Source organism: Charadrius vociferus, unplaced genomic scaffold, assembly GCF_000708025.1.
Source record: "Charadrius vociferus isolate BGI_N301 unplaced genomic scaffold, ASM70802v2 scaffold37, whole genome shotgun sequence".
NCBI classification, from domain to species: domain Eukaryota; kingdom Metazoa; phylum Chordata; class Aves; order Charadriiformes; family Charadriidae; genus Charadrius; species Charadrius vociferus.
Window position 1 is genome coordinate 421,820 of NW_009649457.1, and position 15,152 is coordinate 436,971.

The following is a 15,152-nucleotide window of genomic DNA, read 5'->3' on the forward strand; positions in this document are numbered from 1 at the left end:
AACTTCTGAAAGGCTAATGAAATTAGCACTAAAAGCACCTCATTCAGTGGGACATAGTACAAGAACATGGGAAATCGAATTAAACTTACAGAAAAGAGTGGAAGAAGTGAGTAAATAGTCTAAGGCCTTGTATGTAACTAGTGAATGCAGTTTGCCACTTCCTTTGTGACTGCTATCAGTAATACTACAAACACTTTACAACAAATAGGGGATAGGACTGAGCTACAAACATCAGACACCAAGGCCAATATCTACTGCTGCATTATTGCATTATAAATGGTCAAAAAACTTGAAACCATTTATTATGCCTCATTTGTAACTAGCCTTTTCTCATTCAGTTGTTCCACACTATTCAGATCTGCAGCCTGTGTGCTAGGATGAAGCATTGCTCCATTAGAAGCAGAATCAGGCTCAGCTTCTTTAAGTTCAGGCTCATCTGGTGCGTGCTTTTCTGCCTGATCTTCTTTCTGCAGTTCACCTGAAATCACATTCTGCTGATCTTCTGACTCTTTATCAAACTTCTCTCCCAGCTCTTTGTTGGATGTTTCATCAACAGAGCTTGCACCAGATGGTTCTTCAGAAAGTTCATTGTCTACAGTGTCAGGCTGCTTTGAAGACAAGTTTACTTCTATATTTACATCAGTCAGTTGATCTGAGATTGCAGATTTTGAGTTTTCATCTGAACTGACTGTTCCTAACACCTTGTCATCTGGTTTTGACAAAGCCTGTGGTTGTACATGTGGTTCCCTTTTGGCAGAGGTCTCCCTGTTGTCTTTTTGCCAGGGAAAAGAGAAATCTAGCTTTTTCCCAAAGACTGCTCCTTGGGCGCTCTCTGGCTTACTCACCTTTTCTTCACTACCTCCTTCAAACAGAGTTGAAGAAAGTTTCTTAAAACTGGACATGAGGCCTTGATCTGTCCCTGCTTTAGAGAGAGAAGGTGGCTGCTGAGAGAAGAATGACCCAAATGGCTTTCCACTATCAGCAGATGACATAAAGCTGAATTTTGGCAAACTGGGCATGTTTGGTATTTCAAAGACTGTTTTACCACTGTTTGCATCTGGAGGAATGTTACTAGGTTTATCCTGTTTCTTCAAGTCACATTTGGAAGCAATCCCTTCTGCAGGCACCTCATCAATTGCTACATGTTTCTCCTGTACAGCAGTTTGCTGTTCTACCTCACTTGTCTTCTCTTCGTTCAGCTGGAGTAGATGAACACTAGGCTCATCAGCTGGAGCCTTGGGTTCTCTATCATTACTACTACTGTCCTGCTGATCAATACCAGCATTAGCTTCATCCCCTGTAACAGCAGGCTGTGATTCAAGTATAGCACTCTCATCTAATTGGGAAAGGTTTGCGTCTGCCCCCTTAGCTGGGGCTTCCATTTCCAGTTTGAGCCCATCAGAAGAGCCAGTCTGAGGAATATCAATGGCTGCCTTGTCTGTAGAAGCAGTTTGTTCCTCTGTGATGTGTGAAGACCCCACATCTAGTTGGCATGTATCTGCATCAGTCTGGTCAGTGCCCTCAGCTTGCACTGCATCAACTGCATTACTGAAATGTGACTGGCATGGCTTAGTATCTACTGTCTCAGAGGACTGTGCATCATTATCCAACTGCAGAACCTCAACGGCTTGGTTTTCACTAGAGACTGCTGTTTCTGGAGTGATCCTCAAAGGTTCCTCTTTACAGGTTTCTGAGTTTCTATTTTCCTCAGTTTCTATTTTCATAGGAGACTCTTTTGTGGAGTTCTCTTCTGCTGAAACAGGTAATACATCCTCCTTCAGAGAGCTTGTGACATCTCTTTTAGACTCTCTGGGTGCAGCTGTATTTTCTGTCTCCCTAGAGCCTTTTCCTGGAATAGACCCAATGACATCTTTCACACTACTGCTTTGAGGTTTAGGGGTGGATTTTGGAGGCATGTCTTTTGGAGATTCTTTTGGACCTTTGAAGATGCCAAAGAGATCATTTGTGAAAGCTGGTGCTGGGCCACTTGAGAGGGATGAGAAACCAAAGAAAGAGGAGCTTTTCTTCTGTGCAATAGGAGGTGCAGTAGCTTGAGGTTGGGAAAAGAAACCAGATAATGTTTTAGGTGGTTTCATTTTTGTCATGAAACTTGAAAACATTTCAACTGAAGAATCCAGTACCGATTTATCGCTCTCAGATTCCTTAGGTTTGTTTTGCAAATTAGATGCCTCTGGCATTTTAGAATGAGAGTGTAGCTCTTGTGCCTGTTGTAACCTGTCACCAAGAGTTTGTTCAGGTAATTTATGTTCTGGCAACTCACGCTGCACAGATACTTCTTCAGAGACGGCTTCATTTTTTGTGTCACTCATAATATTTAAGTCATTTAGACTCTGGGAATCCATTTTATCATCTAAGGCCATGCTATAATCTTTCTTTTCAGCAGCTTGTTCCTTTGAAGAATAAGGCTCTTTATCAATAAGAAATACAACACTGTCCATTTTCCCTGTGCTATCCAAGGTACCTTCTTCCGCCCCTAAGGAAATAGCCTGTTGGGCCTGAGAACCCTCCTGCACACTGGGAGTCTGAAGGCAAGGACCAGAAGCAGCCGAATTGGTTACTGCAGCGTCTTCAGCCTGTGGAAGCTTCTCCAAGTCACTCTCTTCAGCTACCTCAGCAACACTTTCTACATTGTCCACTGCCAACAGTTCCGATTTATTTTCTGGGATCGTGAGGTTATTAGAAATCTTCTTGCCAGTCACTGCTGCAATAATATTATCAATTTCTTTTTTACTGTCTGCATCTTGTTGCCTGGCAGAACTGCTCATTTTAACACCAGAGTCAGTGGAAACGTTTTGCTTTACGTATGGCTTAGAGTTCACTGGTTTAGCTGGTTTTGTATTATTCTCCTGTCCTGGAGCAGTTTGCGGCTTTTCATCCAAAAAGGATGTCAAATTGAAGAAACTAAAGCTAGTACTTCTTTGAGGTATGCTCTTCTCAGCAGTTGGACCACTGGAGAAGAAGGAGGGCAGATGAAACAGCCCCTCTGTTTCTTGCTGCTTCCCACTAGCAGGAGCAGTAGCAGGTGCTGAAGGCTTTGGTTCATCTGATCCAGTGAAGAACGAGAATATGCTCCTACTGGCTGGCTGTGATTTCGAAGCAGTGATATCAGAAAAGCTGAACGGCAAACTGAAACCAGACTCTTTAGGTGTCTGATCTGGCTTTGGTTTTGCCTGATTAACTGTGCCTCCTAAACGATTTCCTCCTTGTTGCTTTGGTGTAACCGTGGGTATGCTGCTTTGCGGCACAGCTGACTGACTCAATTGGCTCATTTTGGGATCCACACCCATTGGCTTCTGTGAAGTGTTTCCAGGAGGCACTTTTTTATTTTCAGGAGTCTCCTCCTCAGCTTTTCTGCTTCGTTGTTCCATTTGCACCCCAGGGCTAGGAGAGACCTGCTTGTCCATGTCTTCTCTTCTCCCCCTTTCCTTAGGGGTGGAGGACAGACATGGCATACTGGCACTCTGAAGACCCCCAGACTTCTCAGTTTGTTGCCTCGACTCAGCCACAGTTCTGCGATTGGCTTTTGGCAGGGTCATAGTACTTGAGGTTGGTTGAGAAGACACAGCCTCCACTTTGAAGAGATCTCCAAGGGATCCAAATAACGATGAGATGCTGGAGGTTTCTTTCTGTTCTGGCTGTATCACCTTTTCTGGTTTATCACTTTGACTTTTTTCCAAATCTGGTGATGGCTGTGGTGCTTTGCTTACTTGCGTTTTAAAGAAATCAAAAAATCCAGAAGCTTGGGTTTTGGTCGCAGTTGAGCTTGCAGAAGAATCTTCTCCAAGACTGAACAATTTCAGAGCACTTTTAAATAATGTCTCCTCTGGCTCAGTGGCTGGGTGGCTCTGATTTGGCTGTGACTGACTAGGTTCATTAATACTTGCATGCCCTTCAATATGCCTGGAAGTTGGTGTTGCTTTAACAGGTCTCTCTTCTTGTATGGGCCTGCCATCTGGAGCAGTTTGGCTCAATTGAGAAGGAGATTTTGTTAATCCTGTTTTTTTAACACGGATGTTTTCATTCTGACTTAATTCTGTCTTTTCATTTCTAGCAGCCTCCAACTTAAGTTCTGATGAAGCATTTCTTCTCAGTTCTGATGTAACAGGAAACTTTTGCCCTGCTTGTGCCTCATCTAATTTTCTATTTGGTGCAAGTGATAAAACATCAGTTCTACTTTCAGATGATTTTGACTGCGTGTCTGTTTTCTTCAAGGCAGAATCTTCTGATGTCTCAAGGTCAGGACCTGAAGACTTTCCAATTAGTCCACCCAAAGCAGAAAATAAAGAGCTAACTTTGTTCACTGGTGTTTTCTTATCTTCCTCAGTCTTTTTTGCTTCTGTTACTCTTTCAGCAGATGCTCTTTCAGTAGATGCCACAGTTTCTTCAGCTTTAGGAATAGATTGAAACAGATGGAAACCAAAGAATCCTGATGACCCGCTCCCAGTAGTTGTCACGGGGACAGCCTTATCCACTTCCTTGGTGTGGACTTCCTTACTCAGCGATTTATTGAAAGCAGCTCTGGAACGTGTTCTCAGATCAAGGGTTAGCGGAGACTCCTCTGAATAATTCAGGGTCTCTTTCTCAGGTCTAAAATCTACTTTGAGTTTTTGAAGTTTATAACTCGAGAAGTCTAACGGCTGCTCTCTCTGATAATAAATAGACTCTTCAAACATCTGTGAAAAAGTCTCCAAATTCATGTTCATTAGCTGATCACTCCTCTGCAAAGCTACTGACAAATCCAGGGGTTTATTTGTTGTATAATCATCTAAAGACTCTTCTTCAGCAAACCAGAACAGCTCATCTTCACTGCCAAGAGGGACTTTAAAACCACAAACAGCAATTGTGTTGTCTTCTAGCACAGCTCTTGGAATGGAATCCATTTGAAAATTATAATCCCAGCAGTCCGGGTAGGAATACGTTTCAGGTGCACACACGTAGACATACTGTCCAGTGGGATCAGTGAGCAGTGAATACACATACTGGCTGTCACTGTACATGTAGTATCCACAATCACCATCTTCTGATGGCCACCATATACCCTGCTCAAGCATCATTAGCCACTCCTGATACTCCTGGCTATAGGATGAGTACATACAGCTCTCATCCATACTTAAAGTCTCTTGGTCAATTAGAGTCCACATAGTTCCATCACAGCCAGAGGAGTAGCTTAAATCCATGGGCAACTCTTCTAATGAGTAACTGCCATCTCTTTCAAATGGCGCAAAGTTACTATAACTTTCATTGAAAGAATTAGCAGTCCATGCATCATTTTCTTCTGAACAAACATCTTGAAACATTAACTGGTCAAATGACTCATATGACATCACACTTAAATCTAAACTCTGTTCATCAAAATTGGCATTAGTCTGCCAATCCATGACATTTGCATTTCCATCTTTTTTACAGAGATTCACCACCATATCATTTTCAGGCCAGTCCAAGAACTGAGGAGGCAGAACAGAGTTCTGGTTTAACATGTAGTAAACTGGTACTGCAATTTCATGGGTGTCAGCCAGTTCTCCCACTTCATATTCCCATTCAAAGCTAGAATGGCTTCTTGTTTCCTGGTAAACTGAGTACTGCTCCATAAGGTTATAGCTTTTATTAGTTAAATTTAGAAATTCATTTGATCCTTTGTTTAAAAGAGTTGGAAAAACCCTGCATTCTGCATCCTGATAAGGGATATGCCTAGTATTTACAGGCTTTGCAGATAAGTCCTGTACCTTGTCTTGAAAATTTAAAGGATCAGGGAACACAGGATCCCCACAGTGGTGAATATGGGGCTCAGCTGTTTTATGTACTCTTGCACTGGACAGGTGGTCGGTAATTTTAGAAGATTCCATTGTTTTCACATTAGCCATTTTCTCCTTTGGTTTGGGCAGGAGATTTTTTAAGAAGCTGGAAGCTTCCTGCTTTTCTTCAGTGCTTCTTTGAGTGTCAGAAGCCATTCCCGAGTTGCTGGGTTTTGTCTCTGAGATAGAATCCTCACCTCTATCAAAAAGCTTCATGAAGCCTAGAGAATTTGTTTTCGCCTTCTCTTGCTTACATTCAGTCAAGTTTTCACTTGAAGCAAACTTAAATAAGCCAGAAAATAATCCAGGAGAAGTGCTTTTCTGGCCATCACTCTCGCCTTTAGCAGTCAAGTCTTGATTATTTGCTGTGTTTTCACTGGAAGAAATGCGAAGAAAGCCAGAAAGAAAACCCGGCGTGTGCTTCTTCTGCATATCATCTGCACTTGCAGCGTCTGGCCCTCTTGATGAAGAGGTGGATTCAACTGAGCTGTCATTAAAGTGTGGTGCATTCAGTCCTTCTCTTGTCAATTCTCCTTTTACATTTCTAGCTCCTTCCTGAGTACTCTTAGTTCTCTGCTGCTCTCCTGCAGCCTTACAGGTACCAGAGGCACTCTCCTGGTGCTTTTTTCTATTTACTTGGGCACTAGATAGGTTTTCTTTATTCATGTTTTTGGTTTCTACAAATTCCTCCTTATGGTCTGATAAATTTGGAACAGAGCTAGATATTAATGAAATGGCATTTTTTGATTTACTGTTTCTGTCTTCAAGCAAAGAAATGCTACCAGAATGCTGATGACTTCTCTGGTCCTGTGAAGGTGCTAGATTTTCTGCAGAAGAAAATTTTAATAGCGAAGGAATAACGCCTCCTTTCTCATTCTTATGTTCCTGCTTTTCTGAAAAACCCAAACCACTGAAAAAAGGAAGTTTCCCAGTGAAAGGAAATGAGTGTTCTTCATTTGATGAACTATTTTGTCTTATATCCTCCTCAGATTTATGGCCTTTAGAATGCGCAGATGTACTTTCTTTCTGCTCTTGTTCGGCAGAAGGAAGCAACAATTGACTGAAAGACTTTTTGAGCGGACTGAAAAACCTTTCAGGTGATGTACCCTGATCTTGAGGCTGTGAATTAAGTTCCACATTACCTCTGTTTTGCTTGTTTCCCAGTCCATGACCTGTAGTATGCTGATCCTCTAAGCGATTTGCAGGAGGCTGCTCCCTGGCAGCAGGCGCACCCTCTTTCACAGTGGCATCTGGTTGATTTGTAACACGATGCAAATCTGACTGCTTCTGTGGCACATCCTGCTGCTTGGGAGCCAAGAGACCATCAAAATTGGCTTTCAGGCTGAAGGAACTGACTGAGTTTGTGAGCCTGCCAAAGATTGAAGACACGGAAGTGCTATTTGCGTTTACCTCTGCCTCGCTTCTGGTCTCACTCGTCCGTATCTCCGGAATAATGCTGCTGGTCCTGGCTGCCGTCTGTCCAGATGGTTTCTCGCTTCTGTTTGCCTCATCATCTTTCACAGCATGGCTGTCCTCCTTGGTGTGCTCTTCTTTTATGACTTCTTGTTTTGGCACTTCCTTCTCAGAGAAGATCTTTAAAGGATTAAACATGCCTAGAACAGAATTCATAACCGAATGTTGGTTCTGCTGGCTGCTGGTGGTAGTTCCTTGTGATTGCTGGAAATGATGCAGCGCAGAAGCCTTACTGTCCATCTCAGTGCTTTCTGGCTTGTTGGAGTTTATGTTCTGGGCTCTTTTATCACCACTCACCTGGGATGGTAGTAAAGAGTGAATGGAGAACTTGGTGTCAGCTTTATTATCTGCCATCACTCCAGAAGGTGAACTCTCGCTTTTGGACTTGCCAGAAAATACATTCGAGATTCCACTTTCTGATGAGTTTCTGGTTTCTGTCTTCTCTGGAGTAGAAGAAACAAGCTTTTCAACAGAGGCTGTGAGCTGCTTTGTGCTTGACCCCACCTTTTCAGTGAGAGAGCTGAACAGGGAATTCATTGTATTCTTCACACCTGACAAGTCTGGGAGAGATTCAGATTTGCCCTTGGTACTCTCCTCTGCAGCAGGCTGTTTGGGCTGTTCAGACTTCCTGCCTTCTAATGAATTATCAGCATTACCCTGCTTCAGGGACACGCTCTCAACATTTTTTCTGGTCTCTGGCAATGCACCAAATTTGCTGATTTCTTCCTCTTTTTCAGCCAAGTATTCTGAAACTGATTCTACCAGACACTGAAGCTCATCCATTGTGTCTATGTACTCCTCAATGGGTTCTTCAACAGGAGACAATATTAAGTCTTGCACAGGATGACCATGTTTGCTTCCTTTAGTCTTGTTTTTTTTATCACAGCTAGCCTTTGACTGGGAGCCAAAATTTACAGGGTAATTAACAGTGAAGTTTCTCAAATGGCTGATGTCAGAATCACACCAGGTTTGTGAAAGCATAGCCAGTTCCTCCACTTCATCGTCTGAAACAGGTGAGTACTGGAACTCATCAGAAGCACTGCTGTCAAATTCCTCAAGGACATTCACAGGCACAAAAGTGTTATCTGGCATCCCTATGAGTTTCATGTCTTCACTGTTACTGAGGTGAAGTGAGCCCTCATGGTTCACTCCCTGCTTGTTGGGCAACTTGCCACTTTTAACCATTAAGCCATTTTTGTATGGACGCAGGACAGGATAAGCAGGCAACTGTTCCTTACTTTCAGAGTTACTGGTATATTTTCCAGTCCTGTCATGTACTGGGAAATCATCATTAGGTTCAGAAAGAGTTGCCACACCATTGAAATAAACCATTTTCTCCCCAGGAAACTGTAAACCTTCATTATTTTGCAAGCTTATTTGTTCGCTCTCTTCAAAATTGTGTCGCAGCTTTTTTTTCCTCCTCCTATCTATTGTATCATATTCCTGAGGATACCTAGGGACATCTACAGACCCTGACTCCACACACACATTTTGGCAGTACCTTGATCTTTCACAGTGAATTAAATTTTCTCTTTTTGAGAGAGCTTGCATCTTTTTTGTGTTTGTTTCCTGCCAACTTCTATTTTTATGACTCTTTTCTAAGAATTCCTCTATTAGCAGTTTTCCTAGCTCTTCATAGTTACTCTCCTGTTCTTCTTCTCCATCTTCAGTGTTAAATGGAATGATCCTGACTCTTTCATTTCTAGCTAGAGATCCTTGTCTAAGATGAGAAATAAAGGGGGTGGGAGGAAAAGGAAGAGAGGCAGCAAAAAATAGGAAGGGGAAAATAACAGTTTTAAAAAGAGCTCTAGAAAGGACAGAAAAAATAGTAATGAAAAAACATGCATTAAATAAAATAAAATTAAAATCAGAACCATCTAGAGATAACAAAACTGAAAACCTGCCAATCTACCACCATTACATTTCAATCAAATAGTCAAAAAAAGCAGCATGGGTTATGATATTCCACCAGTAACAGTTGCACAAAATTTAGAAATGCCTGTTTGAAGAAGAACAGCTTTTTGTGATCAAGTGAGGGCACACAGCCTTGGCTGTACCAGTACTCTGCTGTTACTTTTTTAGGCATGCTGAAAAAAGTCACTTATTACAGTAACAGGACTACTTTGAGATACAGTACCCACGCACACCATTCCACTATGTTATGCATGCGTTTCGGTCACTCTAGGCTGCAGACTTTGTTTTAGCAGTATTCATAAAGCATACAGGCACTTTGTTTCTCCCAAAGGTGGCTACAGAGCAGAGATTGCATGCAGAGACTCAGGAGTCACTGGACTCCCGGGAAGTCGGGACATGGGACAAAATGCAAACCGTGCACACCAGCAACACAAGGACTTCCAGCTCCTCCACCACTGTTCTTTGCTGGGAGGGCTGTCATTGCAGCTAATACCCTCTGGGGGCTCCTACCAACACAAAACAAACATCCTCAGAGCTGTTAATGGATCAGAAGGCAAAACAAAACATTGGCAATGGATATTATCCCATTGCAAGCCTCAGATGGTTTTCAGGATCTGTACTTCCCATTTATAAGGCAGCTAAACAGATCCAGCAATCTGTACTTGTCCATTGTGGGAGAATGGATTAAGGCAGCTAGTGTTTTGCTATCAAACAATCTGAAGCTTCGTAGAAACTCAAGTAAATGACCCTTGGAATTTTGAGATTAATTCCTAGTTGTCAATCAGAAGGATTATCTCAACTGTTCAACAACCCAAAGGCTAGTAGCAAGAAAGCTTCCTCTTCATCTGTGTCTCACAAGAAGAGTTCCTGCCAGCCTACATGAAAACAAACAGGTAGAAAGTAGATGTAAAAAAAAAAAAAAAAATCAAAATGCTCATCTGAAAGATGCACTGCAGCTTTGTCTCACATTATTCATTGCTGAGAACTAAGGAGCATGAGGGCACACATATCCTGACTTGCCCTGCTCTCATGCAGAGAAGGGAAAGGGCAAAGGGCACGTGGACATTGTATGGATACTGCTAATACAAGTCTTCACCATGAGAGTTGCCTGGGGTACCCCAATATAGGATACCGATGGAACAGCCCTGAAAGACAAATAGGTCATTGCATTTTCACTACTGCTGGTTTAGTGCTTCATGTCCACCAGTATTAGTGAAATTAACACTAATTGGGAAAGATACTCATTACTTTAAATGATCCCTGTTGTACACAATTTAAAACACTTACTACACTTCTTGCTTGCAATTTTAAGCTGGTAAATGAAATAATTTTCTTTAAAAAGCTAATGAAATTTAAAAGACTCCCAGGGCCACCATAGTTACTGGATCAAGCCCTTCCAAATCTCAGCTGAAAGCAATGTGAGCTACATGAGTGCCTGAAGAGCCATTAGCTGTAAATGTTGAACCAACAACTGACTAATTTAGGCATAAAGGAAATTACTTTTTTTTCTAATTGAGTGCCTCCCCCTCATAAGTGTTTCCCCTGTTATTCTACAAAGCATTCCCTTTACTAGAAATAAAGCAATGACAAGTCCAACACCTGAGAGGAGAAAAAGATTACATCAGCCCAGCATTAAACTACGACAGATCTGAAACAGAGCCAACGCAAACAGCGAATATCAGCTGAAATGTATCACAAGACCACTTCACAGCAGCAACAGCAAAGGAGACAGGCACACAGGCTGCAAAGAGGTTAACCCACCTATCAGACAGATCTAGAGAGCGCCTGCTCTCTAGCGAGCACTGGCGGCTTGTCATTTGACTAGACTCAGATGTGGACTCTAGGTCAGTTCGGCCACTCACAGTGGAATCTATGCTACCGTATCGCCTTGGAAGTAAATAGAGCAAGAGCAGGGAGACATGGAGGACACATGGTTACATAAAAATGAACACTGCAAAGAAAAGTTAGTGCTTAAAAAAAAAATTGAGGGGAAGACGTGTGCTGTTCCGAAGTTAAACTGGCTGTTGGCAGCAAAACACAATCCAAGGACAAATAAGAACATTACTTGTTATCCTTGGGGAGGGGGGGATAAAATACATGCCCTTCTATCAAAAGAATACAATCACATGTAACAGCTGATCTAGAGGATCAGAACTTTTCCAGCCAAACTCAAATGTTGTTAGAAAAAAAGCACAGGTGTTAGTACAGTCTCAATTGAAGCACTTTGGCATAGACAACTTTTTGCCCGATTCTAGTTCTAGTAGAACCTTCTCTGGTTCCTCTGGGTCTGCCCAAAGCAGCCTCCTACAAGCTGCCACTTCCTCAATCACCAACTGCAGTCTGCCACAAACATTGGTTTAATCAGGTGGCTGCCTGGCCCACAGCACTTAGAGCTGCTAGGAGTAAAAGTCAAACACAATTTGGTTTTGCAATACTCAGGTACAACTGATTTTTGAAAATATTTAAGATCTACCCAGCCAGCTCTCATTAGAAATACCTTTCTGGTAAAAAAGAAAATCCCATGTAACTTCTTTGGGAAGTTTATTTGCATTTTCTAAGTTTTAAGATTAAACATGTAGCAAAAAGTCTTGCTGGGCATGTGGAAAATGCACAGGAAAACAGGAACACTCAGAAGGAATAAGTCACCACTTAGGACTTGCTTTATGGGACTGAAATTCATTTCAGACAAGAGCAGACTACAAAGCTCCTAGTTTTTAAGTAAACTTTATCAGTCCAGATCCTTTCATATCAATGCCTTCAGGAAACCAGAAAAAAAAAATTACATATTCCATCTTGGTACTCTTTAACAATTCAAACCAGAAGTCCTTCTTTGGAAGGTCTTATAAACACATTTATCCATTAGGTAACAGTTGAAAGTTCACAGCCCCACTTCCAAGCAAGGTGAGCCATGAAAGATTACTTGCGTTGTCAACACCACCCCAAGAAGTCACGTAACTGCAAGAACACGCAGCCACCAGTGGCTTCACCAGGCTGGGGGTCCAATATCACCATTCAGCTTGGCTCTTCCAGGAATAACTTGCTTATATAAGATATTTAATGGACTAGGAAAAGACCACTAAGAACGACATATCACACTGCAGTAAGTACATTCTGTAGGCACATTAACCTCTGCTGCTTGAAATTTCGGTAACAGTAACAACATTGAATGTTACCATTAAACTTCAGCTTTTACCATTAAAGACCATAAGGCAAAAAGAGGAAAATTCAGCCTCAGACATAATTCAGTGAGGACAACTGAATTCAGCTTCAGGCTTCAGAAAACAAGAACATTCTTACCAAGGGGGATGAGGTAGAACAAATCGGTTATAATACTTATAAAACCCTGCATGTCTAATTGTGACAGAGTTTAAGCAACTGCCTTGTCCTTCCATGCCGAAGGCAGAAGCAACAGCAGCACAGCCTGTTCTGTGCACCCACTCTTACCGAGCTGACCAGCACTGTCCAAGTTGTTCTGCTTTCCCCCTTACACTTAAGTCATCCTTTATTTGGGACAGCAGTTTTGTCAAGTTTCTACAGTTACCAGCACAGCCAGCTCTAGTTCACAGCCATTGATCCTGGTAAGTTAATGCTGTAATGCTTAATACTTAAAAAAAAAGATAAAAGCAGTTGTGAAACTACTGATTTATGGTCAAAAAGGTAATTTAGAGCAAGTAAACTATCTTTCGTACAGCTCAAAGGAAACCAAAAGAGAAAGCACACTATTCAACAGTGCTACATAATAACAGGAAAAAAAAAAAAACCAACTTAATTGGTTACAGACTTTCTTCTTGAATATGCCATTCTGGCAGGGCTAGTTGAAGAAGAGGAGCTAATCTGACACAGAAAATAAATCTGCCCCAAGAAAGAAACTCCTAATAGCTCTGCTATAACTGCTAGACAGCATTTCGCTGGCTTGGGAGGCACACCCACGCAGTGGTACCAGAACAACCAACTACCCAGCGTTCTGGCCTTCAAAAGGTAAGGTGAAAGTAGAACCAAGAATAAATGACCTCAGAGTTGAGCATATCTTTAAAAGGTAATTCACTAAACGGCCGGATCTAGTGTAACACATAGCCTTATGGGTTTTTCCTGGTTCACAGCAGAGTCCCAGTGTTAACAAAACATGTAACACCTTGCTGTCAGAAGCTCTTCAGAGCCCTTGAGCTGCGCTCCTCTGTTAGCATGGCACCTTCAGGGTCTGCTATGGAAAATGAATGGGAAAAGAAATGCTACCCAGAAGACAGCACCCACCTGATGGCCACATGCTCCCGATAATCCAAATCATAATTTTGTAGGGAGTCAGCACAGGATTCCCGCAAGACCCCTTGCTGCTGTAGGCGTGATGGTACGGTGAACTGGTGCACAGAAGCATTGGGCTGCGCTGTCGTGTGGTACGGAGGAGGAATGCTGTTACTTGTCTCACTGCGATAGTCACTGTCTCGATCATCCACAGCACTGTCAGCATCTTCAAAGGCTAAGAAACAAAAGCAGTTAAGGGCACAGCTCTTACAGCTCTCAAGTTGCCTTGCTGGGACAGTGAGGCCCATTTAGTTTTTAAAGAATGATAAAAAAAGGCTATGTCTGCTATGGGTGTATCTCCATCTGGTAGCTGGTTATAACCTCCAGTTCTCTCAAGGATGTAGCAAGGAATTCCTCCAATCACCTCTGTCTGTAATCTCCCACTTCTTATTATAGGAGGTTTTTTTTCCTCTTTAGTCATTCCTAGTAAGCAGGTTAAGACATTTTTATTTAACAAAACCAAAAACTCCAACACCCAAAGTTTCAGGTTCTTTGCTGCTGCCAAAATGAACATTTAGAAGTTGGAAAAAAACCCCAAAAGATAAACTTTCCTTTATGAAAAGGAGCTCTTTCCAGAAAACTTTTCAACCTTTAAGCTGTAATACTATCTCTTCTTCTTAGCATCCTTAGCCAGTACTTTTGGGTTCTGATTTTTTTATTTTTATTAAAGTATTGTATTAAGAGAAACTAATGAAAAGCACTCAGTAGGAAAATCAGAAGAACTGGAAGAGCAGCTCTGCTTATAAACAATTATACTACTTCTTTTAGGGGAGAAATTGCTACATTTAACACAGGTACATTAGCTTAAGTTTAGTAGTCAACATTAATGAAAACCTTCACAAAGGAAAAAGCTCCTTTCCATAAGTTCCTCTCCCTGCAGAAACACTTCTGCTAGTTAACCCTTCAGAAAAAGGGAACACAGAGTTACAGTAAGGAAAGGTATCAAAAATACAATATTGATGTACGGCTGTGTTTGGCTGTGCAGAATGCAACATTATTTTTGCAAGCTTAAAGTGAAATACACACGCTGTGCAGCAGTGGAGTGCACCATTAACATGCTTGAAACAACAGAAAATAAGGATAAGCCATTATTCACTCCCTCCGCCACCAAAAACCTGTCTCAAAAGGACAATCAAATTAAAGCCTCCTCTGGTAAGTTATTCAATGGTATCTGCCCTACACAGCCATTCACCATGAGGCTGAACAGTAAGATGAAAGTGCTGTTTTCATGCCAGATCCTTGAAAAAAACCTGTATTTCATTGCTGAAATTCCAAGGAGATGGAATGCAGCATGAGGGAACACCTTTTTCTTCCACTGGCACTTCCCACACCTCCAATTCAATTTCCATTTTTTTAACCCAAAGTAAAGTTTGTTCTTAATGATCTTTTCAGTTCCTTCCCAACTGAGTAAGTTTATATCAGTTCCCTAAAGTGGATGGAAGAGTAGAAAACCATCCCAAGCAGAAAACATGTCTGCAAAATGCCAACCATTTGAAAGAGGCCAGCTCTACTCTCTTTAATACAATCAATTCAATTTGATTGTCCACACTGAAAACGGAGTTAAGCCTCCTGCTTTTTAGTAGTTTAAATGCTGCATAGTTCTTGTCAATCTCTAGTCCATTGAACAGAAACGAACAGCAATCATACATTGCT

At 41.8% G+C, this 15,152-nt stretch overlaps 1 protein-coding gene across 1 annotated transcript in view; it reads right to left on the reverse strand.

Annotated features, from left to right (window-relative positions):
* Positions 1-15,152, reverse strand: part of UNC13B (unc-13 homolog B (C. elegans)) — a 190,935-nt gene that overhangs the window by 136,780 nt on the left and 39,003 nt on the right. The window contains exon 9 of the mRNA XM_009889740.1: positions 13,452-13,674. Coding sequence (XP_009888042.1) covers positions 13,452-13,674 — 223 coding nt within the window. The remainder of the gene's footprint in view (positions 1-13,451; positions 13,675-15,152) is intronic.